At 45.8% G+C, this 27,579-nt stretch overlaps 1 protein-coding gene across 2 annotated transcripts in view; it reads right to left on the bottom strand.

Annotated features, from left to right (window-relative positions):
- Positions 1-2,473: 2,473 nt before the first annotated feature.
- Positions 2,474-27,579, bottom strand: part of hm13 (histocompatibility (minor) 13) — a 39,106-nt gene continuing 14,000 nt past the window's right edge. Inside the window, exons 6-12 of one of the 2 annotated variants that reach the window (XM_056261223.1) lie at positions 18,444-18,569; positions 18,304-18,361; positions 17,636-17,719; positions 17,515-17,551; positions 17,321-17,423; positions 17,136-17,221; positions 2,474-3,285 (exon numbers count right to left, since the gene is read on the bottom strand). In XM_056261223.1, coding sequence (XP_056117198.1) covers positions 3,216-3,285; positions 17,136-17,221; positions 17,321-17,423; positions 17,515-17,551; positions 17,636-17,719; positions 18,304-18,361; positions 18,444-18,569 — 564 coding nt within the window. In that variant the 3' untranslated portion in view covers positions 2,474-3,215. Of the gene's footprint in view, positions 3,286-16,478; positions 16,669-17,135; positions 17,222-17,320; positions 17,424-17,514; positions 17,552-17,635; positions 17,720-18,303; positions 18,362-18,443; positions 18,570-27,579 lie in introns of those variants that run through there. The other variant, XM_056261215.1, reaches the window with a different exon arrangement.

The raw sequence follows: 27,579 nt of genomic DNA, 5'->3' as shown, positions 1-27,579 counted from the left end.
TTGTAGACCTTGTATGATACCCCGTTTGGTCCAGCTGCTGAGGCAGCTCTTGCTTGAGACACCACATGATTGATTTCCGACCATTTCGGAGGGGTGGTATCGAACTTTAATGATGGCTCAGGTGGTTTAGGAATGTAGCCAGGTGAATCAATGGGGCTTTCCCGAAGTTCATCGCTTGTCTGGGATTTTATATGGTCCTCCAACTCCCGTTCAGTTATGTGCAGTGTCTCTGTTTTCTTTTCCTCCAGCAACCCCCGTGCGTACTTGAACGGGTCGGCTTCTGCGTCTCCGGATCCTCTCTGCTCTCCTTAACAGTCCAAGTTTAACTTGGATCTGGTCCCACAGGTTTTTCAGGCCCTCCTTTTCGTGGTCCTCTGATCTTTTCCATGCTTTCCGTAGGAGGCGGCGCTCTTTTACTAGCTGGTGTATTTCCCTCTCCCGTCTACCGCACTGCTTTGGAAGGCTATTCCTTTGCTGCAGCTTTCCAAATCTTGCTTTGCCCTCTTCATAGATGACGTCACCAAAGATGTTCAACTTAGCGATTGTGTTGCCTTTCAGGGCATTCTGGAGGGATGTATGCAGACTCTCGTCGAAGATTATCCACTCATCCTTTTCGCTGGCTTTCGGCCATTTGACCTTGAGTTTCTGGCAAGGTATCGTGGCTGTGGCTCGTCTGGGCTCATCACTTGCGGTATCACGATATTTGGGCTGCTGGATTTGTGGCGGATGATTCGTATCCACTTGCAGGGGCTGGTCTGGTGTTGTTCCCGCAGGTGCAATGGTGGGATCTGTAGCGCTGTGGTGCTCAACCGGGCTATATATGCTATAGCTACAACTATCAATACATATCTTGCTGTTTAAAAACCCATGCCATTTACTTCACATTCATAACCAGTACAATAACCACGCAACCCATGTCTTCATTAATTATGTATCTGTCTATTTAGGTTAAGATGAACATGGCTTTGACATACCATATTTGTGTCGTACTGGCGTACGTTTGTTTGGGTAAAGGAAAATTTGCTGCAATTGTGAGGTTTAAATGACGCTATGACTTCCGGTTCAATAGGAAGTGACCCGGAGTTTGAGTTATTAATTTTTAGCTGTTAATATGACTTGTGGCTTGCCAATTGTTGGCTGGAACTATAGAAATAATATTCTGTAATTATCTAGTTTTATAGAGGTAGCATTTCGGCTGTTTTTAAGCATTTATGGCCTTTCCATCTGAGCCACCCCTGTATTGTAATCTCGTGTTGGCATGTGCCTGTGGCGAGCAGGACGAGGCCGAGTGACGTGAGAGCGGCGCGAGGCCGGTGGCGTGAGTGGTAATGAGTGACACCTGTGAGACGCACCGGTCTCTCGTTATTCACTGTCGTCGCTCCTCCTTTATGCTTCCGCTCCTCCGTGAGAGATGCGAGACCGGTGCGTCTCACTGTTCCAGCTGAGCTACTGAGAAAGCTCAACACATCAGTAAAACTGAACATATGGAGCTGGTTAAGTGGTGCAAACTACAAAATGTATTCGTTCACAAAACATGCACTTTGGTAAAAAGTGTTTTGAGGTCATAACAAAATATTGTGCAAGGAGCCATGTGAAAACATCTGTATTAATCTATGAGTGAACATTATTAAAAGTGCTTGCTGTTTTATTGCCTCTAGTGTTCATTTCTGCTGGACACGGCAGTGATATGCACATCATGTACATGCATTTTGGCATTTTACAAAAATGTTGGTGCATTTTCCAAATGAGCCTGTGTTGGTTTTGTCTCAAGATGCACACCAGTAATGTTGTTTTTTCTTCCCTAAGTCATGTTTATAAAAGTTGCTTAAATGTCCTAATTGAACGAAGGCCTAATCCTGGCTTAATCTAAGCCCTGTCTGTGAAACCAGACCTGAGAGAGTAAAATAATACATCTAATGTGTAATTACGATTATTTTCATTCTTAGACAAAACAAGAACAGATATAAAATGCATGCGCACAGTTCAGTTGAATAATAATGATGGCCCTCTTTAACTTGTTGCGGTTTATCTGTCAATCATATGCGTGTGGAAGTTACGTTCATTACCATTTAATTAATAATGAAAGTTAGTTAAAGACCCTCGATCATGACACACAGAGAAGTGTTCAGTGTAAGTAATTGAGAATATGCACTGAAATTTCAATCCCCAGTGAAGACACCATGAGCCACAGAAAAAAGCAATAAGGCCAAGTTTTGCTATTGGGTGAAGATCAGCTGGTTCTGGATGAGCTGGGCAATAGTTTATCAATAGAAGCACTGATGAATGCTGATAATGCCTAACACTGCAAAAAGGTTGCATATTACACAATATTTAACACCAACCCTGCCTGTGTTCTCATATTGATTATAAAACTTTATAGGCCTATGCCATTGTGTATGTGTATATATATATATATATATATATATATATATATATATAGTAAAGAAGAGTATTGAAACAAACACTGGTGATATGCTTTTCTACAGTGGTAAACACCACAGTTTAATGCAAATAAAAGTTATATTGAGGAAGAAATGCTCCTCACATAAGCTTAAACTTTTACACTTTTACATTGATGAAATAAAGATTACACAAGAGGAGACTGTAAAACGCTGGTGGCCAAGCATGAGGTGTAGAAACACATGATTGGGACACATATGGCATAGAAAACTGAACTCAAAACCCTCCCACTACATCCATACAAATACTTTCATTTTCTAGGGAGATATTTGGTCCCACTTTTGCCTACACTTGCATAAAGTAAAAATATTTCATCCGGAATGCATTTGTCCCATCATTTAACAAAAGATGGACAATTACTTGAGTTTCACAAACTGAATCCCTTATGAGATCCTAGAGTAAAAGCCAAAAAAAAGAAAAGAAAAAAAAAGCAGCTACACAGGAATAGGTACCAGACTTCAGATGTTTAATAAATCTGCATAGTAATCTGACATTACATGCAGGAAGCCAAACTTCTTCCCTATTCAAATGCTGCATAATAACTAAAACCGTTTGCAAGCAAATAAAGCATAATTTCAAATGTGAATGCTGAAGGCAATGACACAAGGGAAGATGGAGAAACACAGGCACTGAGAAAGCTGCTGTATGCCATTAAAAGAGTTGAGAAGTGCCGTGAGCGACTCAAAACACCAGCGTTTGCTGAACGACCACGTCACGATGATGAACAAATGTTGAAATGGGCTCGTTTTTCACTTTTATTTGTCTTTATCAGATTCTGTCATGTCCTCTTTCGATGACGCCTCCTCTGGTGAAGACTCTTCATACCTGCAGGAGACACGAGAGGAGAGTTTAAACAAGCGACTGATATTAATAGAGGATGAAGAAGAGAGCAGAGCTGGGCTGATCTGTCCCTGTTATTCCCTGAGATTATTGATATTAATAAAGGAGGAAGAAGAGAGCAGAGCTGGGCTGATCTGTCCCTGTTATTCCCTGAGATTAATGATATTAATAAATGATCATCTGCTGTAGTGGACATGAGTGACAGATGTGAGCCCACACGACTAGAAACACACAGACATAAGTCCTAGGACTTAAACGCTCCCTGAAGACAGGAACTCCAGGTAAACGAGTTACTACACAGCAAACACAGAAGGCTGCTGGGATATAACTGTAGGATAGTGCCAGCTGGAGATGATGTGCTTGCAGTTAGACTGAGGAACTACATTACTCCGACTAAAGCATGATCCCCCCCAGCTTTAAAGTGTGTCAGGTTACATTTTTTTTTAGATATATTAAATAAGGTTTAGATGTCCGAGTGAAAATGTAATAATCATTCAAATTATTACTGTAATTGCCCTACAGTAAGCTTTATAGCCATTTCTGTCAAGATCATATTTTTAAAACACAGCTGAGCTGTGACGTCAGAAGAGGGAGACGTGCCAAAAAAGTTCTACTCAAGTATGGAGAGTTTTGAGTCTGATGAGATCCAAAATCCCCCTCAAACCTACGATGGCCCACAGCCATACACTTTTGAGCCTCCCAGGCGTGAGACAGATGAGGAGCCAAACAGAAATTTAAATAATTCCTATCGAAGAAACATAAATGTCTGGTGTGAAGAGAACCAGTGGAGAGTTGGGCAGGTGTATATAGGCATAACTTAGAGGTGGAACGGTACATGTATTCGTATTGAACCGAAACGGTGCGGGCGTCACGGTTCGGTGCATGAATATACACGGAGAATACACGGTATAAAAATAAATAAAACTCGCGTGCAAATTAATTAATGCGGAACTACTGTTAGATACGCGGGTTATTTAGGAACACCTAATTTGTAGCTCCGCCTATAATGAACAGGCTGCGGTGTCAAGATTGCAGAGAGAGAGAGAGAGAGAGAGAGAGAGAGAGAGAGAGAGAGAGAGAGAGAGAGACGCGGGCACGATCGAACAGTGGAAACATAAAAACTGGAAGAAATGTGCGCTGCAAATGACCGAAGCCTTGGATACCGAAGCAGCACTGAAGTCAGCGCGTTTGGTCCGAACTAAGTTGACCCAGGCACGCAACACAGACCTGCGTTTTGGGGAAAAAGTGGACTCTGTGACCGGTTTTAACGGTGTTTTTGCACCCAGCACAAACGCAGTAATTCACCATCGTGAAAATACGCCTGCGTATACCTAACTAACTACCTAACTTAAATAACTAACTAAATAAATAAATAAATGTCTTAATCACTAATTCTCTCGCTCTATCACTCGCACAATTATCAACACAGCTCACAAACTTTCTCCGCGACCTGGGGAGACGTCTCCCTCTTATGACGTCAAGCGATTCGTTTGGGCGGAGGAGCAGTTTTAAGTGAGTACTGAAAATAACGAACTTTTTCATCTTATATTCTGCCTTTAGGTATCGAAAAACGTACAAAACAATACATCAACTTGTCAAACGTGTATTTCCTCTATTTTGTGTTAATCATAATTACAAATTTAACCTGACATTAAGTTGTTTCTTGTTATATCCTCCAGAGACCCAGAAAAACAAAGTTTTGTGAATTTAGTTTTTTTTTTGTGTCTTTACATTGTTTAGTTACAATTTTTAAAAATTAGGACTTAAATTTTTTTTTTAAAGACATGAATAGGTAAAAACAATGGTATTTTTTTTAAATCACCAATCAATTTTTAGGTTTCAGGATTTTATATACCAAACTTTGTATAAAGATGATTCTCAACTATGTTATGAAAGATATAACAGAATGATTTGATATACCATTTTGCTTTATGCAATATGTGTGTGTAAAATGGCCATAAGAGGGTTTCCCCATTTTATACAATGTATCTATACATTGAATCTAATTAGCATATTAATGTGTTCTTCGGGCAAAATGTAATGAAAAAAGAATAATAATAATGGGCAAGATTTTCATAATAATATCTAATATTTTATAGGAATATTGAAAAATAATTTCTTTCCCCATTCACTCCCAAAATGCCTGATAAACAGGATGTAAGTCCTGGTGTCTCTACAGGGTACAATGTATGAAATCGATGTCTTGTTTGGTAAGTGTCATATTTTGATTTAAAAACTTCATAACGTTTTCCTGAGATGTTTATTCATGACAAACAATAAAAAATGAGTCAGATTTAAGTAATTACAAAATAAAATATTTCCATAAGTGTGTTAAATTTGATCACTAAATTAATGTCAGGCAGTTGTCATTGTGAAACTTCCAAACATTTGGTATCTCTGAAAAGCTTTGAATCTGCTCTTTACAGGACATCCATGATGTATGATGTGACAAGTGTATTCCTGTGTCCCAGGAGGATAAATGTGAGAAAGCCCTGGAGGTTACAGTGGTTTCACCTGAGCTCTCTTAACCCTTTTCCACCAAAAAAGAACTGGTTTGGAACTGGTGCTGGTTCAGAGTTGGTTCAACTTGCAAACCTTCTCAGAACCTGTTTGTTTTTCCACTGACTAGAGAGCCCAGCGAACGACGTCGTTACGTCACTGTGTACGTCGCCATACGCCTTAGCTTTCCCAGAAATGCTTGCGCCAACTTCAAGCATAACAATTACAATAACCCAGCCCCCGACGTAAGCATGACGTGGTAAAAGAACAGTTCTAGTCCAGCAAAGAGTTGGTGCCGCTTTGGAACCAATTGTCCTGGCCGAGAACCGGTTCTTTGGCAGTCGAAACAAAGAACTGGTTTGTGAGTAGGCACCGGCTCTGAACCGGCTCTCAAAGTGCTTTGGTGGAAAAGGGGTAACAGACACACGAGAGTCAGGACTGAAGCACACAGGAGCAGCTGTGAGAGAGGCATGACGATGCGGAGCTGAGACACACGAGAGTCAGGACTGAAGCACACAGAAGCAGCTGTGAGAGAGGCATGAGGATGAGGAGCTGAGACACACGAGAGTCAGGACTGAAGCACACAGAGCAGCTGTGAGAGAGGCATGAGGATGAGGAGCTGAGACACACGAGAGTCAGGACTGAAGCACACAGAAGCAGCTGTGAGAGAGGCATGAGGACGAGGAGCTGAGACACACGAGAGTCAGGACTGAAGCACACAGGAGCAGCTGTGAGAGAGGCATGAGGACGAGGAGCTGAGACACACGAGAGTCAGGACTGAAGCACACAGAAGCAGCTGTGAGAGAGGCATGAGGAGCTGAGACACACGAGAGTCAGGAGTGAAGCACACAGGAGCAGCTGTGAGAGAGGCATGAGGACGAGGAGCTGAGACACACGAGAGTCAGGACTGAAGCACACAGGAGCAGCTGTGAGAGAGGCATGAGGACGAGGAGCTGAGACACACGAGAGTCAGGACTGAAGCACACAGAAGCAGCTGTGAGAGAGGCATGAGGAGCTGAGACACACGAGAGTCAGGAGTGAAGCACACAGGAGCAGCTGTGAGAGAGGCATGAGGATGAGGAGCTGAGACACACGAGAGTCAGGACTGAAGCACACAGAAGCAGCTGTGAGAGAGGCATAAGGGATGAGGAGCTGAGACACACGAGAGTCAGGAGTGAAGCACACAGAAGCAGCTGTGAGAGAGGCATGAGGATGAGGAGCTGAGACACACGAGAGTCAGGACTGAAGCACACAGAAGCAGCTGTGAGAGAGGCATGAGGATGAGGAGCTGAGACACACGAGAGTCAGGACTGAAGCACACAGGAGCAGCTGTGAGAGAGGCATGACGATGCGGAGCTGAGACACACGAGAGTCAGGACTGAAGCACACAGAAGCAGCTGTGAGAGAGGCATGAGGATGAGGAGCTGAGACACACGAGAGTCAGGACTGAAGCACACAGGAGCAGCTGTGAGAGAGGCATGACGATGAGGAGCTGAGACACACGAGAGTCAGGAGTGAAGCACACAGGAGCAGCTGTGAGAGAGGCATGAGGACGAGGAGCTGAGACACACGAGAGTCAGGACTGAAGCACACAGAAGCAGCTGTGAGAGAGGCATGAGGAGCTGAGACACACGAGAGTCAGGAGTGAAGCACACAGGAGCAGCTGTGAGAGAGGCATAAGGGATGAGGAGCTGAGACACACTAGAGTCAGGAGTGAAGCACACAGGAGCAGCTGTGAGAGAGGCATGAGGATGCGGAGCTGAGACACACGAGAGTCAGGACTGAAGCACACAGAAGCAGCTGTGAGAGAGGCGTGAGGATGAGGAGCTGAGACACACGAGAGTCAGGAGTGAAGCACACAGAAGCAGCTGTGAGAGAGGCGTGAGGATGAGGAGCTGAGACACACGAGAGTCAGGACTGAAGCACACAGAAGCAGCTGTGAGAGAGGCATGAGGATGAGGAGCTGAGACACACGAGAGTCAGGACTGAAGCACACAAGAGCAGCTGTGAGAGAGGCATGAGGATGAGGAGCTGAGACACACGAGAGTCAGGACTGAAGCACACAGAAGCAGCTGTGAGAGAGGCATGAGGAGCTGAGACACACGAGAGTCAGGACTGAAGCACACAGGAGCAGCTGTGAGAGAGGCATAAGGGATGAGGAGCTGAGACACACGAGAGTCAGGAGTGAAGCACACAGGAGCAGCTGTGAGAGAGGCATGAGGATGCGGAGCTGAGACACACGAGAGTCAGGACTGAAGCACACAGAAGCAGCTGTGAGAGAGGCGTGAGGATGAGGAGCTGAGACACACGAGAGTCAGGAGTGAAGCACACAGAAGCAGCTGTGAGAGAGGCGTGAGGATGAGGAGCTGAGACACACGAGAGTCAGGAGTGAAGCACACAGAAGCAGCTGTGAGAGAGGCGTGAGGATGAGGAGCTGAGACACACGAGAGTCAGGACTGAAGCACACAGAAGCAGCTGTGAGAGAGGCATGAGGATGAGGAGCTGAGACACACGAGAGTCAGGACTGAAGCACACAGGAGCAGCTGTGAGAGAGGCATGAGGATGAGGAGCTGAGACACACGAGAGTCAGGAGTGAAGCACACAGGAGCAGCTGTGAGAGAGGCATGAGGACGCGGAGCTGAGACACACGAGAGTCATGAGTGAAGCACACAGGAGCAGCTGTGAGAGAGGCATGAGGATGAGGAGCTGAGACACACGAGAGTCAGGACTGAAGCTCACAGAAGCAGCTGTGAGAGAGGCGTGAGGATGAGGAGCTGAGACACACGAGAGTCAGGACTGAAGCACACAGAAGCAGCTGTGAGAGAGGCATGAGGATGAGGAGCTGAGACACACGAGAGTCAGGAGTGAAGCACACAGGAGCAGCTGTGAGAGAGGCATGAGGACGCGGAGCTGAGACACACGAGAGTCATGAGTGAAGCACACAGGAGCAGCTGTGAGAGAGGCATGAGGATGAGGAGCTGAGACACACGAGAGTCAGGACTGAAGCTCACAGAAGCAGCTGTGAGAGAGGCGTGAGGATGAGGAGCTGAGACACACGAGAGTCAGGACTGAAGCACACAGAAGCAGCTGTGAGAGAGGCATGAGGATGAGGAGCTGAGACACACGAGAGTCAGGACTGAAGCACACAGGAGCAGCTGTGAGAGAGGCATGAGGATGAGGAGCTGAGACACACGAGAGTCAGGACTGAAGCACACAGAAGCAGCTGTGAGAGAGGCGTGAGGATGAGGAGCTGAGACACACGAGAGTCAGGAGTGAAGCACACAGAAGCAGCTGTGAGAAAGGCATGAGGATGAGGAGCTGAGACACACGAGAGTCAGGAGTGAAGCACACAGGAGCAGCTGTGAGAGAGGCATGAAGATGAGGAGCTGAGACACACAAGAGTCAGGAGTGAAGCACACAGGAGCAGCTGTGAGAGAGGCATGAGGATGAGGCGCTGAGACACACGAGAGTCAGGAGTGAAGCACACAGGAGCAGCTGTGAGAGAGGCATGAGGATGAGGAGCTGAGACACACGAGAGTCAGGACTGAAGCACACAGAAGCAGCTGTGAGAGAGGCATGAGGATGAGGAGCTGAGACACACGAGAGTCAGGACTGAAGCACACAGAAGCAGCTGTGAGAGAGGCATGAGGATGCGGAGCTGAGACACACGAGAGTCAGGACTGAAGCACACAGGAGCAGCTGTGAGAGAGGCATGAGGATGAGGAGCAGAGACACACGAGAGTCAGGACTGAAGCACACAGAAGCAGCTGTGAGAGAGGCATGAGGATGAGGAGCTGAGACACACGAGAGTCAGGAGTGAAGCACACAGGAGCAGCTGTGAGAGAGGCATGAGGATGAGGAGCTGAGACACACGAGAGTCAGGACTGAAGCACACAGGAGCAGCTGTGAGAGAGGCATGAGGATGAGGAGCTGAGACACACGAGAGTCAGGACTGAAGCACACAGGAGCAGCTGTGTGAGAGGCATGAGGATGAGGAGCTGAGACACACGAGAGTCAGGACTGAAGCACACAGAAGCAGCTGTGAGAGAGGCGTGAGGATGAGGAGCTGAGACACACGAGAGTCAGGACTGAAGCACACAGAAGCAGCTGTGAGAGAGGCATGAGGATGAGGAGCTGAGACACACGAAAGTCAGGACTGAAGCACACAGAAGCAGCTGTGAAAGAGGCATGAGGACACGGAGCTGAGACACACGAGAGTCAGGACTGAAGCACACAGGAGCAGCTGTGAGAGAGGCATGAGGATGAGGAGCTGAGACACACGAGAGTCAGGACTGAAGCAAACAGAAGCAGCTGTGAGAGAGGCATGAGGACACGGAGCTGAGACACACGAGAGTCAGGACTGAAGCACACAAGAGCAGCTGTGAGAGAGGCGTGAGGATGAGGAGCTGAGACACACGAGAGTCAGGAGTGAAGCACACAGGAGCAGCTGTGAGAGAGGCATGAGGATGAGGAGCTGAGACACACGAGAGTCAGGACTGAAGCACACAGAAGCAGCTGTGAGAGAGGCATGAGGATGAGGAGCTGAGACACACGAGAGTCAGGAGTGAAGCACACAGAAGCAGCTGTGAAAGAGGCATGAGGACACGGAGCTGAGACACACGAGAGTCAGGACTGAAGCACACAAGAGCAGCTGTGAGAGAGGCGTGAGGATGAGGAGCTGAGACACACGAGAGTCAGGACTGAAGCACACAGAAGCAGCTGTGAGAGAGGCATGAGGACACGGAGCTGAGACACACGAGAGTCAGGACTGAAGCACACAAGAGCAGCTGTGAGAGAGGCATGAGGATGAGGAGCTGAGACACACGAGAGTCAGGAGTGAAGCACACAGGAGCAGCTGTGAGAGAGGCATGAGGATGAGGAGCTGAGACACACGAGAGTCAGGACTGAAGCACACAGAAGCAGCTGTGAGAGAGGCATGAGGATGAGGAGCTGAGACACACGAGAGTCAGGACTGAAGCACACAGAAGCAGCTGTGAGAGTGGCATGAGGATGAGGAGCTGAGACACACGAGAGTCAGGACTGAAGCACACAGAAGCAGCTGTGAGAGAGGCATGAGGATGAGGAGCTGAGACACACGAGAGTCAGGACTGAAGCACACAGAAGCAGCTGTGAGAGAGGCATGAGGATGAGGAGCTGAGACACACGAGAGTCAGGACTGAAGCACACAGGAGCAGCTGTGAGAGAGGCATGAGGATGAGGAGCTGAGACACACGAGAGTCAGGAGTGAAGCACACAGGAGCAGCTGTGAGAGAGGCATGAGGATGAGGAGCTGAGACACACGAGAGTCAGGAGTGAAGCACACAGGAGCAGCTGTGAGAGAGGCATGAGGATGAGGAGCTGAGACACACGAGAGTCAGGAGTGAAGCACACAGGAGCAGCTGTGAGAGAGGCATGAGGATGAGGAGCTGAGACACACGAGAGTCAGGACTGAAGCACACAGAAGCAGCTGTGAGAGAGGCGTGAGGATGAGGAGCTGAGACACACGAGAGTCAGGACTGAAGCACACAGGAGCAGCTGTGAGAGAGGCATGAGGATGAGGAGCTGAGACACACGAGAGTCAGGACTGAAGCACACAGGAGCAGCTGTGAGAGAGGCGTGAGGATGAGGAGCTGAGACACACGAGAGTCAGGAGTGAAGCACACAGAAGCAGCTGTGAGAGAGGCGTGAGGATGAGGAGCTGAGACACACGAGAGTCAGGAGTGAAGCACACAGGAGCAGCTGTGAGAGAGGCATGAGGATGAGGAGCTGAGACACACGAGAGTCAGGACTGAAGCACACAGGAGCAGCTGTGAGAGAGGCGTGAGGATGAGGAGCTGAGACACACGAGAGTCAGGAGTGAAGCACACAGAAGCAGCTGTGAGAGAGGCGTGAGGATGAGGAGCTGAGACACACGAGAGTCAGGAGTGAAGCACACAGGAGCAGCTGTGAGAGAGGCATGAGGATGAGGAGCTGAGACACACGAGAGTCAGGAGTGAAGCACACAGGAGCAGCTGTGAGAGAGGCATGAGGATGAGGAGCTGAGACACACGAGAGTCAGGACTGAAGCACACAGGAGCAGCTGTGAGAGAGGCATGAGGATGAGGAGCTGAGACACACGAGAGTCAGGACTGAAGCACACAGGAGCAGCTGTGTGAGAGGCATGAGGATGAGGAGCTGAGACACACGAGAGTCAGGACTGAAGCACACAGAAGCAGCTGTGAGAGAGGCGTGAGGATGAGGAGCTGAGACACACGAGAGTCAGGACTGAAGCACACAGAAGCAGCTGTGAGAGAGGCATGAGGATGAGGAGCTGAGACACACGAAAGTCAGGACTGAAGCACACAGAAGCAGCTGTGAAAGAGGCATGAGGACACGGAGCTGAGACACACGAGAGTCAGGACTGAAGCACACAGGAGCAGCTGTGAGAGAGGCATGAGGATGAGGAGCTGAGACACACGAGAGTCAGGACTGAAGCAAACAGAAGCAGCTGTGAGAGAGGCATGAGGACACGGAGCTGAGACACACGAGAGTCAGGACTGAAGCACACAAGAGCAGCTGTGAGAGAGGCGTGAGGATGAGGAGCTGAGACACACGAGAGTCAGGAGTGAAGCACACAGGAGCAGCTGTGAGAGAGGCATGAGGATGAGGAGCTGAGACACACGAGAGTCAGGACTGAAGCACACAGAAGCAGCTGTGAGAGAGGCATGAGGATGAGGAGCTGAGACACACGAGAGTCAGGAGTGAAGCACACAGAAGCAGCTGTGAAAGAGGCATGAGGACACGGAGCTGAGACACACGAGAGTCAGGACTGAAGCACACAAGAGCAGCTGTGAGAGAGGCGTGAGGATGAGGAGCTGAGACACACGAGAGTCAGGACTGAAGCACACAGAAGCAGCTGTGAGAGAGGCATGAGGACACGGAGCTGAGACACACGAGAGTCAGGACTGAAGCACACAAGAGCAGCTGTGAGAGAGGCATGAGGATGAGGAGCTGAGACACACGAGAGTCAGGAGTGAAGCACACAGGAGCAGCTGTGAGAGAGGCATGAGGATGAGGAGCTGAGACACACGAGAGTCAGGACTGAAGCACACAGAAGCAGCTGTGAGAGAGGCATGAGGATGAGGAGCTGAGACACACGAGAGTCAGGACTGAAGCACACAGAAGCAGCTGTGAGAGTGGCATGAGGATGAGGAGCTGAGACACACGAGAGTCAGGACTGAAGCACACAGAAGCAGCTGTGAGAGAGGCATGAGGATGAGGAGCTGAGACACACGAGAGTCAGGACTGAAGCACACAGAAGCAGCTGTGAGAGAGGCATGAGGATGAGGAGCTGAGACACACGAGAGTCAGGACTGAAGCACACAGGAGCAGCTGTGAGAGAGGCATGAGGATGAGGAGCTGAGACACACGAGAGTCAGGAGTGAAGCACACAGGAGCAGCTGTGAGAGAGGCATGAGGATGAGGAGCTGAGACACACGAGAGTCAGGAGTGAAGCACACAGGAGCAGCTGTGAGAGAGGCATGAGGATGAGGAGCTGAGACACACGAGAGTCAGGAGTGAAGCACACAGGAGCAGCTGTGAGAGAGGCATGAGGATGAGGAGCTGAGACACACGAGAGTCAGGACTGAAGCACACAGAAGCAGCTGTGAGAGAGGCGTGAGGATGAGGAGCTGAGACACACGAGAGTCAGGACTGAAGCACACAGGAGCAGCTGTGAGAGAGGCATGAGGATGAGGAGCTGAGACACACGAGAGTCAGGACTGAAGCACACAGGAGCAGCTGTGAGAGAGGCGTGAGGATGAGGAGCTGAGACACACGAGAGTCAGGAGTGAAGCACACAGAAGCAGCTGTGAGAGAGGCGTGAGGATGAGGAGCTGAGACACACGAGAGTCAGGAGTGAAGCACACAGGAGCAGCTGTGAGAGAGGCATGAGGATGAGGAGCTGAGACACACGAGAGTCAGGACTGAAGCACACAGGAGCAGCTGTGAGAGAGGCGTGAGGATGAGGAGCTGAGACACACGAGAGTCAGGAGTGAAGCACACAGAAGCAGCTGTGAGAGAGGCGTGAGGATGAGGAGCTGAGACACACGAGAGTCAGGAGTGAAGCACACAGGAGCAGCTGTGAGAGAGGCATGAGGATGCGGAGCTGAGACACACGAGAGTCAGGAGTGAAGCACACAGAAGCAGCTGTGAGAGGCATGAGGATGAGGAGCTGAGACACACGAGAGTCAGGAGTGAAGCACACAGGAACAGCTGTGAGAGAGGCATGAGGATGAGGAGCTGAGACACACGAGAGTCAGGACTGAAGCACACAAGAGCAGCTGTGAGAGAGGCATAAGGATGAGGAGCTGAGACACACGAGAGTCAGGACTGAAGCACACAGAAGCAGCTGTGAGAGAGGCATGAGGATGAGGAGCTGAGACACACGAGAGTCAGGACTGAAGCACACAGAAGCAGCTGTGAGAGAGGCATGAGGAGCTGAGACAAACGAGAGTCAGGAGTGAAGCACACAGAAGCAGCTGTGAGAGGCATGAGGATGAGGAGCTGAGACACACGAGAGTCAGAAGTGAAGCACACAGAAGCAGCTGTGAGAGAGGCGTGAGGATGAGGAGCTGAGACACACGAGAGTCAGGACTAAAGCACACAGAAGCAGCTGTGAGAGAGGCATGAGGATGAGGAGCTGAGACACACCAGAGTCAGGACTGAAGCACACAGGAGCAGCTGTGAGAGAGGCGTGAGGATGAGGAGCTGAGACACACGAGAGTGAGGACTGAAGCACACAGGAGCAGCTGTGAGAGAGGCATGAGGATGAGGAGCTGAGACACACGAGAGTCAGGACTGAAGCACACAGGAGCAGCTGTGAGAGAGGCGTGAGGATGAGGAGCTGAGACACACGAGAGTCAGGACTGAAGCACACAGAAGCAGCTGTGAGAGAGGCATGAGGATGAGGAGCTGAGACACACGAGAGTCGGGAGTGAAGCACACAGGAGCAGCTGTGAGAGAGGCATGAGGATGAGGAGCTGAGACACACGAGAGTCAGGAGTGAAGCACACAGGAGCAGCTGTGAGAGAGGCATGAGGATGAGGAGCTGAGACACACGAGAGTCAGGACTGAAGCACACAGAAGCAGCTGTGAGAGAGGCATGAGGATGAGGAGCAGAGACACACGAGAGTCAGGAGTGAAGCACACAGAAGCAGCTGTGAGAGAGGCATGAGGATGAGGAGCTGAGACACACGAGAGTCAGGACTGAAGCACACAGAAGCAGCTGTGAGAGAGGCATGAGGATGAGGAGCAGAGACACACCAGAGTCAGGAGTGAAGCACACAGGAGCAGCTGTGAGAGAGGCATGAGGATGAGGAGCTGAGACACACGAGAGCCAGGAGTGAAGCACACAGGAGCAGCTGTGAGAGAGGCATGAGGATGCGGAGCTGAGACACACGAGAGTCAGGAGTGAAGCACACAGAAGCAGCTGTGAGAGAGGCATGAGGATGAGGAGCTGAGACACACAAGAGACAGGAGTGAAGCACACAGGAGCAGCTGTGAGAGAGGCGTGAGGATGAGGAGCTGAGACACACGAGAGTCAGGAGTGAAGCACACAGGAGCAGCTGTGAGAGAGGCATGAGGATGAGGAGCTGAGACACACGAGAGTCAGGACTGAAGCACACAGGAGCAGCTGTGAGAGAGGCGTGAGGATGAGGAGCTGAGACACACGAGAGTCAGGAGTGAAGCACACAGAAGCAGCTGTGAGAGAGGCATGAGGATGAGGAGCTGAGACGCACGAGAGTCAGGACTGAAGCACACAGAAGCAGCTGTGAGAGAGGCGTGAGGATGAGGAGCTGAGACACACGAGAGTCAGGACTGAAGCACACAGAAGCAGCTGTGAGAGAGGCGTGAGGATGAGGAGCTGAGACACACGAGAGTCAGGAGTGAAGCACACAGGAGCAGCTGTGAGAGAGGCATGAGGATGAGGAGCTGAGACACACGAGAGTCAGGAGTGAAGCACACAGAAGCAGCTGTGAGAGAGGCATGAGGATGAGGAGCTGAGACACACGAGAGTCAGGAGTGAAGCACACAGAAGCAGCTGTGAGAGAGGCATGAGGACACGGAGCTGAGACACACGAGAGTCAGGACTGAAGCACACAGGAGCAGCTGTGAGAGAGGCATGAGGATGAGGAGCTGAGACACACGAGAGTCAGGAGTGAAGCACACAGGAGCAGCTGTGAGAGAGGCATGAGGATGAGGAGCTGAGACACACGAGAGTCAGGACTGAAGCACACAGGAGCAGCTGTGAGAGAGGCATGAGGATGCGGAGCTGAGACACACGAGAGTCAGGACTGAAGCACACAGGAGCAGCTGTGAGAGAGGCATGAGGATGAGGAGCTGAGACAGTAGCACCTCATTGCAGTATACGAGATCCAGGGGGCGGAGTTGGATCCAGATCTAAGGGGTGGAGGTGGGTAGGATTAGGGGTGGGGTTAGGGATCAGGGGCGGAGATGGGTAGGTTTAGGTATATAAGGTGGGAGGAGTTGATCTGGATCCAACTCCTCCCCCTGGATTTCATGTTCTGCAGTGAGGACCATCTCAGCTGAGACACACGAGAGTCAGGAGTGAAGCACACAGAGCAGCTGTGAGAGAGGCATGCAGAGCTGATACCTGCGCAGGCGTGAGAGGACGACAGTAACGGGACAGAGGGATGCGGCCGCTACATGTGTGTGTGTGTGTGTCTGCGCCGGTGGGGGGAGCAGGAGCAGGAGGAGCACGGGCCGGGGCGCTGCATGGACTCAGCCAGACTCGACGGGGAGCCCGACACCGTGGGGAAGTGTGTGAGCCGAGGAGTGTGCGGCAAAACCTCCTCTGAAGACTCATAGCTGCGGGCCAGAGGACCAGACCAGAGAGAGGAGGAGGAGGAGGAGGAGGAGGAGGAGGAGGAGGAGGAGGAGGAGGAGGAGGAGGAGAAGGAGAGGAAGGTGACATGAAGAAGAAGAAGAAGAAGGTCTGTAAGTGGCCTTTTCACAGGAAGAAGCCCAAAAACTGAAGAAACTATTGGTCTAGGCTGCTTCCTTCTGAGACCACTTCATAAACCCTCACAAGAGACCAGGACACTGCAGCCTGAAGCGCTGGACACAAGCAATCTAATGACACTGGCCATCTATTGGTCCATCATATATTCTTTTAAACTACAGTTGTGAGCATCTCTTACACTCCTCACACAAGCTCTACCAGCACACAACGACAGGCTTCAGGTGTGAGAGAGAAGCGTGTGTGTGTTACGGTGAACAGAACGACCACACTACACCCTGAGCCTGGACACACACACTGAGGCAGGAGGAGTTACCTGAACATCTCGGTCAGTTCTCCTTTCACCAGAGCCACCAGCACGGGGAAGCCCACACACACCGGCACCAGGTACAGCAGAGCAGGCTGGGAAACACACCAACAGCACACATTCAGTACCAGTTTGCGGTCATTACTTGGATGGACAACTATAATGCACTTTCTTGTCATTTATGCATTTTTTACCTGCGCGTGTTTAAAGGTGTGCATGACGAATATGGTGAGGCCCAGGCCGAAGATGTACGCCAGGAAGCTGGTGTAGAAGTATGTTCTTGTGTTCTTCTTCAAACTGAGAGAGGAGGACAAGTAGATGACAGAAGAGCATGACAACCAGATCTACAAGCAGCTGAAACCAGACGAAACCAAGCGAAGGGCTTTACCTGACGTCAAAGCGCAGGAGCAGAGCGATGAAGATTCCTGACACACACAATCACAGTGATGAGCGTTTCACATCAATACATGTCTGAATCAAACAAGCCTCACAAGTCTTCACACATTTACCTGGAATGACGATGTCCCCCAGTCCCAGCATGGCAAAGTTACTGGCACCCAAACCTCTCTCCAGCAGATCTTGTGGGAACACCACTGGAGGGAACAGAAGAGTGAGGATGAAGAGATCGGGAATATAGGAATCTTTACACCAGGGTTTCCACACCTTTGACAAAATAAACCTCATGACTTGTTTCAGTCATTTGTGATGACTGGATAAAGATTTGTAGACACTTTTATTAAGGATAAACTCCAAAATAGCAATTTATAGCTATGGAATATGTTACAGTAGATATTATATACGGTAAATTGAATTTTGCAGGCCTGGAAAACAATTCCTTGGTATTTTTTCCCCCAGAACCCCATTTAAAAAAAAAAAAATAATTATTATACAGTAAAATGAATGCAATTACATTTTACATAGTGTTTAGCATAAAGAAAGGATTAACCAGTTCCCTACTGGTTAATGCTTGCTTTATGCTAAACACTATGTAAAATGTAAATACATATATAATATACGACACATTACATCCTCGCACTCAAAGTGCAGCCAGTGAAGTTGCTTTAGGACGATTCTTTATGCAAAATGGAAATATTGAATTTCTACCATTCACAGATACATATGACCGTACAATGTAATGCGCTGAGGAGAGCGTAAGCCTTATGATGGAGATACTCACACTTAATCGGGGCTTCGAAGGACTTGGCAACGGTCACCATGACGTTGGTGCCAAAAACCTGAAAGCAAATGGAGAACACAGTTATTGAGACAGTCACGTACTGTACGGATCATGAGCACGTTAAACCAGGACCATCTTACCCAGAACACATCGTAAACGAACAGTCCTCCCAGCAGGATACAGCCAGTGCTGACATTATTGAGGTGGAGCAGCTCGACCCCGTTCAGGGCAAACGCCAGGCCAAACAGGTTATTGGCCACCCAGTGCTGTCAGGAAACAAGTCAGTCATCTTCATTTATACAGCGCTTTTAACAATATAGATAGTTTCAAAGCAGCTTTACAGTGATAAGAGGAGATTACAGTAACAGATTGTTTTGGCTTTACAGCATCTCTAGAATAAAGTTATTGTCCAGCTAAAGTTAGTTTTGATTGATTCACTTCCGTTGCAAAGATCATTAGTTATTAACTTAGGGGGCGCTAACACGACACCGCTCTAACAGAAAACACTTAAAGGGTTAGTTCACCCAAAAATGTAAACTCTGTCAGTAATTACTCGCCCTCATGTTGTTCAACCCCGTAAGACTTTCGTTCATCTTCGGAACACAAATTAAGATATTTTTTATTAAATCTGAGAGCTGGATCACTCCTCCATAGGCTTCTTAAGGGATCGAAACTTGCCGGCCCAAAAGTTATGAAAGACATCGTTAAAATAGTCCGAGTGACTACAGTGGCTCAACCTTAAGTTTATCAAGCGACGAGAATACTTTTTGTGCGCAAAAAACAAACAAAAATAATGACTTTATTTAACTATTCATTTCCTTCTCTGTGGGCCTCGAGTGAGTTCACGTAGTGTAACAGCACTTCTGTACCTCACACGCATCACACACATGACCAGCGTCGGCCAATAGTGAGCCTGCGTGTAACGTGCAACACAGAAGCTTTGCGCAATATCACTACGTGAAACCTCACGGCCCACAGAGAAGGAAATGAATAGTGGAATAAAGTCGTTATTTTTGTTTGTTTTTTTACGCACAAAAAGTATTCTCGTCGCTTGATAAACTTAAGGTTGAGCCACTGTAGTCACTCGGACTATTTTAACGATGTCTTTCATCTCAACGCAAACTTTGAAAAACGCACACGCTTGTCACAGACAGAGCCTCGTCCACTCGCTGCAAAACTCAGCATGAAATTTGTGCTTAATCACGTACGTGACATCCAAACATGGAACTCAAATCAGAGTTATTTAAAGTTATTTATTTTACATTGTATTAATATTTGACAATATTACTGTTCTTACTGCAATTATCAAATAAATGCAGCCTTGTGAGCAGAAGAGACTTTAAAAACATTAAAAAACTTTTGAACGGTAGTGTATATCGTAAAAAATGTAATGAACTTTATTTTTATGAATAACCATTAAAAAAATTAATTTAAAAAAATACATTTCACAGAAACTGGATGATCCATCCATGTTATCCCACAGACTCGATTCTCACAGAACTAGTGCAGTGATTTTTTCATTATATTCCTTTTAAACTTTTCAAAATGTATTTTCAAGTTAAGCTTTTGCCTCTACTAAACCTCAGTGTGTGAGTGTGATCGGTTCCCGTAATGCTGGAGTCAGAGCTTCGGATCCTGCTGAAAGCGGCAAGCGTTGATGATTGTAGATAGCGGAGTGAGGAGCACATGTGCGCAGCTGTCGTCCAGTGCGACTGAAGCAGAACTAGCGTAACACGTCTGTGATTCTCATGCTGAACTTCCCTGTACACTAGCAGAACGGCTCACCTCAACTCACTTTTAACCAGAGCTGTGCAGTATTGACAAATCATATTTTCTTGGATTTTGTCAACAATGATAAGGCGGCAATATTTTGCTGATTGTGTTCGTCAACGTTAGTCAGGAATTCTTTCCTGCCAAAGTACAGAGACTTCTAAAGTTTTTGATATTCTTCATATTTTGTGCGGTGACTAGTTCATATGAGCGACAGAAATAATCTTTTCCAATAAGTTTAAATAGCTTTTTACCTTTTGTCTGCATTTTTACCTTTATAAGGACAAGAGTATTCATCATTTATGTCAAAATATCATGCTGATATTTGGGGAACAGCACTCTGATTGGTTAACTATTTAATATTATAAAGCCTAAAAGATTTTTTACTGCCTTTTAACCCTCTGGGGACCAAGAACGCGCCCGCACGTTTTGCTGTTTTTTTTTCACATAGCAGCAACATAGACTTAAAATACTCCGTCATTTATGGTCATATAAATAAAATCAATACATGATTATAAACTATAGAGGGTCTTCTTTTTTGTGTACACTCACATTAACATCAAAACCTTGTGTTTTTTTTAAATAAATAAAATAAACAGGGTGCGCTTTCAGCCCACTCTGTCTCCGCAAAAATCTTTCTAAAACATGTCTGGAAAATGAACGGAAACTCCGCTAATACTTATCACACAAACATGAAACATACGTCTAAAGAGCGCTTTAAATTTCTACTTTTAAATAAAACAATTCACATTTAAAACAAATATTCTCCTGCAATGTAATCTGTCTGAAACTAAAGAGAAGTACAGTTTCTCCTGTCTCAGCTCATTATCGTTAATTTGTTCACACCCACTCGCAGAGCGCGCTATTCATAAGATAATGTGTTGAGGCCATATGCAAAATAGATAAACGCCCCCAGGCAAATGCTGTAAACTCTGTAAACACACTATATTTTTTAGTCAGATTAAGATTCGTCTTGCGCGGCTATGAGGAATAATCCTGGGACATTTAATACAGAAGTGCTGGTTTATTTTCACTTCGAGGAGGAGCAACAGATTCAGCTGAGAAGTGTAAGTGTTTTATGCTTGTGCTTTGTTCTAATCGCGATATAGAATAACGTTAGTGTCTGTAAACGGAAAAATAGCATACTGTTTAAATGTGAATCATGTTGTGATCATCAATCTCTGTGTGTGTGTGTGTGTGTGTGTGTATGTGTGTGTGTGTGTATGAATGAACGCACAGATACGCACTGTTACAGACGAAATAAAAGACACAATTTCGTTGACTAGTTTTGGATAAAGTTTTTCAAATCAAATAAGCATCAAATAAGCTTCAAAATAAAGACATCAGCTTTTGTTAGGAGTTTCTGGGGATAGAAGTGTCCAGACGTATGCACCCTGTATTTTAAAGAATAACATTTAATTATTTGCGATACATTATTCATTCACAAAGAATTCAGGGACATTATTCACGTCCCTAAAGGTTGGAGTTTTCCTCATTTTTTTAATTAAGGCATTAAGATTTTTTATTCCTCTTTTTAGTCAACTTTAGCATGGGTGTGTTCACTTCTAATTCTAAGCAGTGTGTGTGTGTGTGTGTGTGTGTGTGTGTGTGTGTGTGTGTGTGTGTGTGTGTGTATATATATATATAATTAAAAAGCTATTTTAACCAGAAAAATCTACAATGCATGCCCAAAGTCGTGCAGCCATATAGTTTCTCTTGATATCAGTCCTGCTGACTTCAACATTCACAGGAGACTGTAATGAAAAATCAAACACCTTGGAAATGACAGGTATGTACTATGTTTCAGGAATGGGACAATGCTGTGTGACTGTTCAAGCCTCTGTCTTTAGATCAGTGTGTTTACTAATGCGCTTTTTTGTCCTTTGTTGTGTATCTTTGGATTATGTTGTGTTGTAAATAAATCCAAACAATCTAAAAGCCATTCTTTTTTAAATCTCCTCATTCTTTGTGCAAGGCTCCTCATATTGATATGGCCTAATAGCACCTAATAGGGCCATTATGGGAGGGTCTTTGTCTTTCTCAGGTGTGAAATGCCACACATATTAATGAGAGATCACGCCTCCTCGCATAAAGCTTTCTCAAACAAAACACGTCATACACATTCTAAAATACTTTATTGACTTATCTGAATGAGTAGTCAGGATGATTCTCACATAGTTTTGGAGCAAATATTCTAGGCTATGTGATACAATTTTCAAAAGTCTTGTGAAGAAATAATCAATATGTGTTTTGTGGCCTTATTTCAGAAACTTTTATTTTTAAGTTTTTCAATAACCATGCATAAATAATATTCTCTCAAAAATACAAACATGTACATACATGTTGCTCACTTATCATGGTAGCCCCGTTTGTGCTATATAGAGTGAATTTACACCTTTGCCATTAACATGTTTATAAATAACTGAAAAAAGCACAAATGTCAGTGCATGTCAAAACATCCCAAGGGCCCCAAAAACCCCTTGGTCCCCAGAGGGTTAATAGAGTAAATCCCACAGTGAGAGCAAAAGTGTAAAAGTGGACAAGGCTACATCACACAGTGTACGCGTAGACTCTCAAGGCGAGTTTTTGTTTGGTTTAGATTGGACATCTTAAAACAGGGGTGGGGAACGTCCGGCCCGCAAAACAGTTTGATGCGGCCCGCGAGTCAAATCCTCCCAAAAAAAAAAAAAAAGAACTTCAGAACCAAAAATCTCAGCCATTACTTTTCCTGTGAGAGAAAACACAAAATAGGGAAAGCGGCAAGCAGGGCGAGGCCAGTAGCGCGAGTCACCTGCGCACCGGTTTCAGTTTCTCACGGATGAGCTTCGGGGGCGTGCGCGCCGCACCGGTTTCAAGTTTCTCACCGCGCCCCGCACCGGTTTCAAGTTTCTCACCGCACCCCGCACCGGTTTCAAGTTTGTCACTGATCAGCTTCGGGGCGCGTAAAAGGATCGGAACGAAGACAGCGGAGGACCAGGCATGGACTTTACTTTATGTGTGTGTGGTCGTCGTCCACGAGGAGCTACTGCTTTTACTTTCGTTTTGTCAATTACGTATTAATGTATTAAAGTGGTTTAAACGTTTGCCGGTTCCCGGTTTTTGTGCTTTATCCACCTCTAAATAGCTATAAATTAAGCTTATGTCGTTTTAGTTTCATATTGTTAATTATTAGTTTCATAGGTTGTTAAACCTAAGACGAACTCTTCATATTGCGCTGCATTACTGTCAGTGTTGTTGACTATTACTGACGGTGAGGTTGCGCTGTTGACGCTCGCGCAGCCTCTCGAGGAGAAATCTACACTAAGCGCACACACACACTCAGTTAACAACATACTGCCTATAAAAAATCTAAATGTGGAGTTTTTATATTTTTAACATATGTTAAGCAACCTCAATTATTTTTCCTGAACACCATCACGATTGAAAATGTGACATTAATTTCCAACAACAGTTCAATAAACAGTAAAAATTAAGTCACTTACATTTTAGATGCAATATTGGCTGTTTTTGTTCTGTTTCAGCAGCGAAAATAGTTTCAAACAAAAATCACAGCAGAACCACGGGGCATCTCACAGGAACACTCAACCTGTTTTCATTACTGAATGATTCAGCATTTTGAACGAATCGATTGAGTCAAAGATTCAATGACCCATTCATAAACATCTGTCTCAATCTTGAATGAATCAGCCGTTTGAACAAATCGTTTGAATCATGAATGAATCAATGACTCACTCATTAAGACGGCCGCCTGCCGCCACCTACTGGCCGTTTCGTGTTATGTTTAAAAGTAGATCATTCTTTCCAACGTTTCTAATTTGTAAATTTAAATCTATTTCATGACATTATTTTATGCAATTGTAATTTTTCAGTGTAAATGATTTAATTTGATCAGCCCTATAGTGTCTTATTATTCGAAATAATTTAATTTATTGATCACATTTAGGAATTTAAAATGAAAGATGAAGCATACATTTAATAATATTGGGGGAGGGGATGCCCTTTAAAGGTGCAAATATTACAATATGCCGATTTAAATATCAAAGCTAATTGAACACTGATGAGAATATTGTTTCAGAATAAATTAAAAAAAAAAAAAAAATTCGGACAAGAAACTTTTTTGACAAGCGTATGAAAGGCTTAATGTCGAGCCCTGCCTATAGCAATGTCATCAGGATACACATACACCGGTAGGCAGTGGCCCACCTTACCGGGTGACCATGTTGTGGTCCACCAGAATTTATAGTTTACCCACCTCTTTTTTTACCACTACACCTCTGAATAAAACGTACGAGTCCCAGTCACGCCGACCCTCTCTTCTTCCTTCCAAACACTGAACCTCATTATAGCCCTTAAAGAATGTTAAAAAATTGTAAATGGCCCTTGATAGAAAAAAGGTTCCCCACCCCTGTCTTAAAACAACAATTACGATATTATCATAGAAGTTATACATCTCCTGCTCACAGTTGTGTTTCTCACTCCGCCATCTAAAAATCAATGTGTAGGGCTGGGACAACGCGTCGACGCAAAATATGCACGTAGATAAATGTAAAAAAAAAAAAAGTTACATTTCAAAAATATGCGCGTTGTTTCGTCAGACCCAAAACAAAGATGGCGGCGCCAGAGAGTAGTAGCAACCATAGGGTAGCAACACGAGAGGCTCCTCAGACTTTCAGAAGTGCAAGGCGGCACGCACTCGTTCCTCTAAAGGATGGGAATTCTTTAATTTAAAAGGAAACAATTCCCTGATACGTCGTCTTTGCAAAATGGAGATGGCCTTTGATTCTAGCACCAGAGCAATGCACGCGCACCCGAAGAGGCGCCGCGGGAGCAGCTGCAGGTGACAGAGCGCCGTACGGTTTCAACGCCCCACTGCACTCGATGTTGGAGTAGGCTATAATACGTTGTCGACACCTAAAGTTTTAGGCTACAGTGTATGTTTTCTGTGTAATTAATTACAATATGTAATATAGTCGTGTATTCAAGGTGTGAAATGACACGCTTAAGCAACCCAAGTCAACAAACGGTTGTAACGTAATGTCTTCATTGATTGTCGTCGATGGGTCAGTGAGCACAGTTACATGCCAGGAGTATTCCGGTTTTAAACGTAATATTGGCGTCCGTAATAGTCCCTACATGTAACTGTGTTCACTGTCATGCCCACAGGATTTAATTAGCCTACTTGTTGATATTTAATCAATGGGCATAGCCTGTAGGCCAGGGGTTGGCAAGTAAGAATGGCATCGGGCCAAAAAATATTTTTGACACCAGATGGCGGGCAGGAACATAGTCAATGGATAATTTAAGAAATTAATTGATGAAAAATGCAACTAGAATTGCCTGTGCCAGACTGTTACAGTGTCTTTTGTAACTGGTAGTGAGCTGTAACTCTGTTAAATCCTGTAGTAGGACAGTCATTAACAAAAAGCCAAATTTGTGTGGGGGTGTCTGGGTTTTCACTGGATACATTAATAAAGCACTAGGGATGAGTCACGATTTTCGAATATTCGAGTCGTTGATTTAATTATAGAATATCGAATAGGTCGTGCGATTATTGTCTAAAAAAATCCCGATGCTTTCGGTGCTGATTCGGTGGTGACGCCGTGTTCATGTAACCAGAGGGTGACGCTGCCAATAACGCAAAAGCTGTCACAAGGAACTGGCAAAAGTAATGATTATGAATGTTTCAAATATAGCAAGGAGACATTTTAATTGTTTATTAGTGTCTGTGTCGGCTGCAATAGTGACCGCAGTAGTTAACGCGCCTATAGAGAGAAATGCACATTTCATATGGATTAGACATAAGCAGAGAGTAGTCGGTTTCTTTTCATTTTGAATTGTTTCGATTAAATTTAGACATTTTTAAGCTTTCTATATATTTCTGGTGTCTGTGAGGCAGGTTAAACGCTGACTTTCGGTTCATTTATGAGACGAGCTCCAGTTCACGAGCAATGCAATCGCGCCGGCGCCTCCATGTCCTGATTATATTGTCTGCTATATTTGCTTCTTATTTATTAAATCCAGGCAATTGGTTGATAAAACATTCATTAAAAATAAGATACAAATGATACAAAACGAAATTCAATTTTTAGAAAGGCTTTCTACAAAATAAAACTTAACGAAGTGGTCAAAATCATGTCTGACCCACATGTCTCCCGATATATTGCGGCATCTTGCAACACATCCTGCCTTGCCTTACACACATGGGAGATGCGGAATGGATAAAAATAACTCAAAAAATAAAAGAGGACTTGAATAAGCCCATTAATGGCATGTTTAAGTCAGGCTCTTAACAAACTGTTTTATTTCCTCTTTCCATATTGTGAATAATAAATGCGTATCATTTTAATTAGCTTGTTACACAATGGAGTCTAACTTATTGTAATAATTATTTGACGTAGACTACTTTTAAACTTAGAATTATTCCTTGGCATCCTCGCATAATAAACTGCATTTTTGTATTGTTTGCGTGCTGGAGGTACGCTATTATGTGTGTGTAGAGTGATGTTAACATTTAAGCTAGCTGGTGAGAGAAAATGGCACTATCAAAGAGTCTAAAGAGGAAAGTTGACAGCGAAAATAGCCATACAAAGAATAATGAAAAGACAACTCGTTCATCCTACCTAGTTTTGTAAATGCAAAGCCGGTGTGTCTTATCTGCAACGACAACCCGATCACACTAAATGCGTCTCTATAGCACGCATTGTGTTTATCGTGCAATTTATACGCGGAAATGAGTTTTTACGTGCATATGATACGCATGTGTAGGTTTAGTAGTGGTGTGGGGTGCGTGTGTATTATACGTTGGGTAGAATGAGTGGTGTGGGGTGCGTGTGTATTATACGTTGGGTAGGATTAGTGGTGTGGGGTGCGTGTGTATTACACGCAATAAAGTGCTTATCAGATGCACGTAAAAACTCATTTTCGCGTATAAATTGCACAATAAACAACGCGTGCTAGAGACGCATTTAATATAATATTAAACATTTCATGACGGTAGAGGTGTGTCTAGCGATCCACAGACTCTTTTGAATGTCTTTCAGAACTTTTCAGGCTGCGGCGCGGGCCAGATATTATGGCCTGTTGCCGACCCCTGCTGTAGGCTGAGGTGGATACATAGAAAAATCGTATATTGTGTTTCTTTGTTGTTGGTTTATTATTATATTTATTTTAATGTGTGTGTGTGTTTACTTTGTTTTCAGGGATAAGAAGAATAGTGTGGAAAGTTCCATGACAGGCTGCTGGCTCCCACTGTCGTTGTTAATTTTTATTCATTTTTTGTTGGAAAAGCACTCTCTCTATTAGCTTAAAGCCCTCAAGTTTACATTCATTCGTTACTGTATTCTTTCAATTGCTCTCAACAAGTATTTTGGGTGACCTTTTTATTTTTTTATTGAATGTTAGACATCAAGTTGTTGTTATTTTCATCTGAAAGAAGAATTACAAGATGCACTTTTTTCAGTAAGCTAGGCCTGTGTGTTTTCAAGGTTTTATTGAATGCTTTGCACT

The sequence above is a fragment of the Rhinichthys klamathensis genome, unplaced genomic scaffold (assembly GCF_029890125.1).
Source record: "Rhinichthys klamathensis goyatoka isolate OS25496 unplaced genomic scaffold, OSU_Roscu_1.1 h1tg000010l_1, whole genome shotgun sequence".
In the NCBI taxonomy this organism is placed as follows: Eukaryota; Metazoa; Chordata; class Actinopteri; order Cypriniformes; family Leuciscidae; genus Rhinichthys; species Rhinichthys klamathensis.
This window is presented reverse-complemented; position numbering and strand designations above follow the sequence as displayed.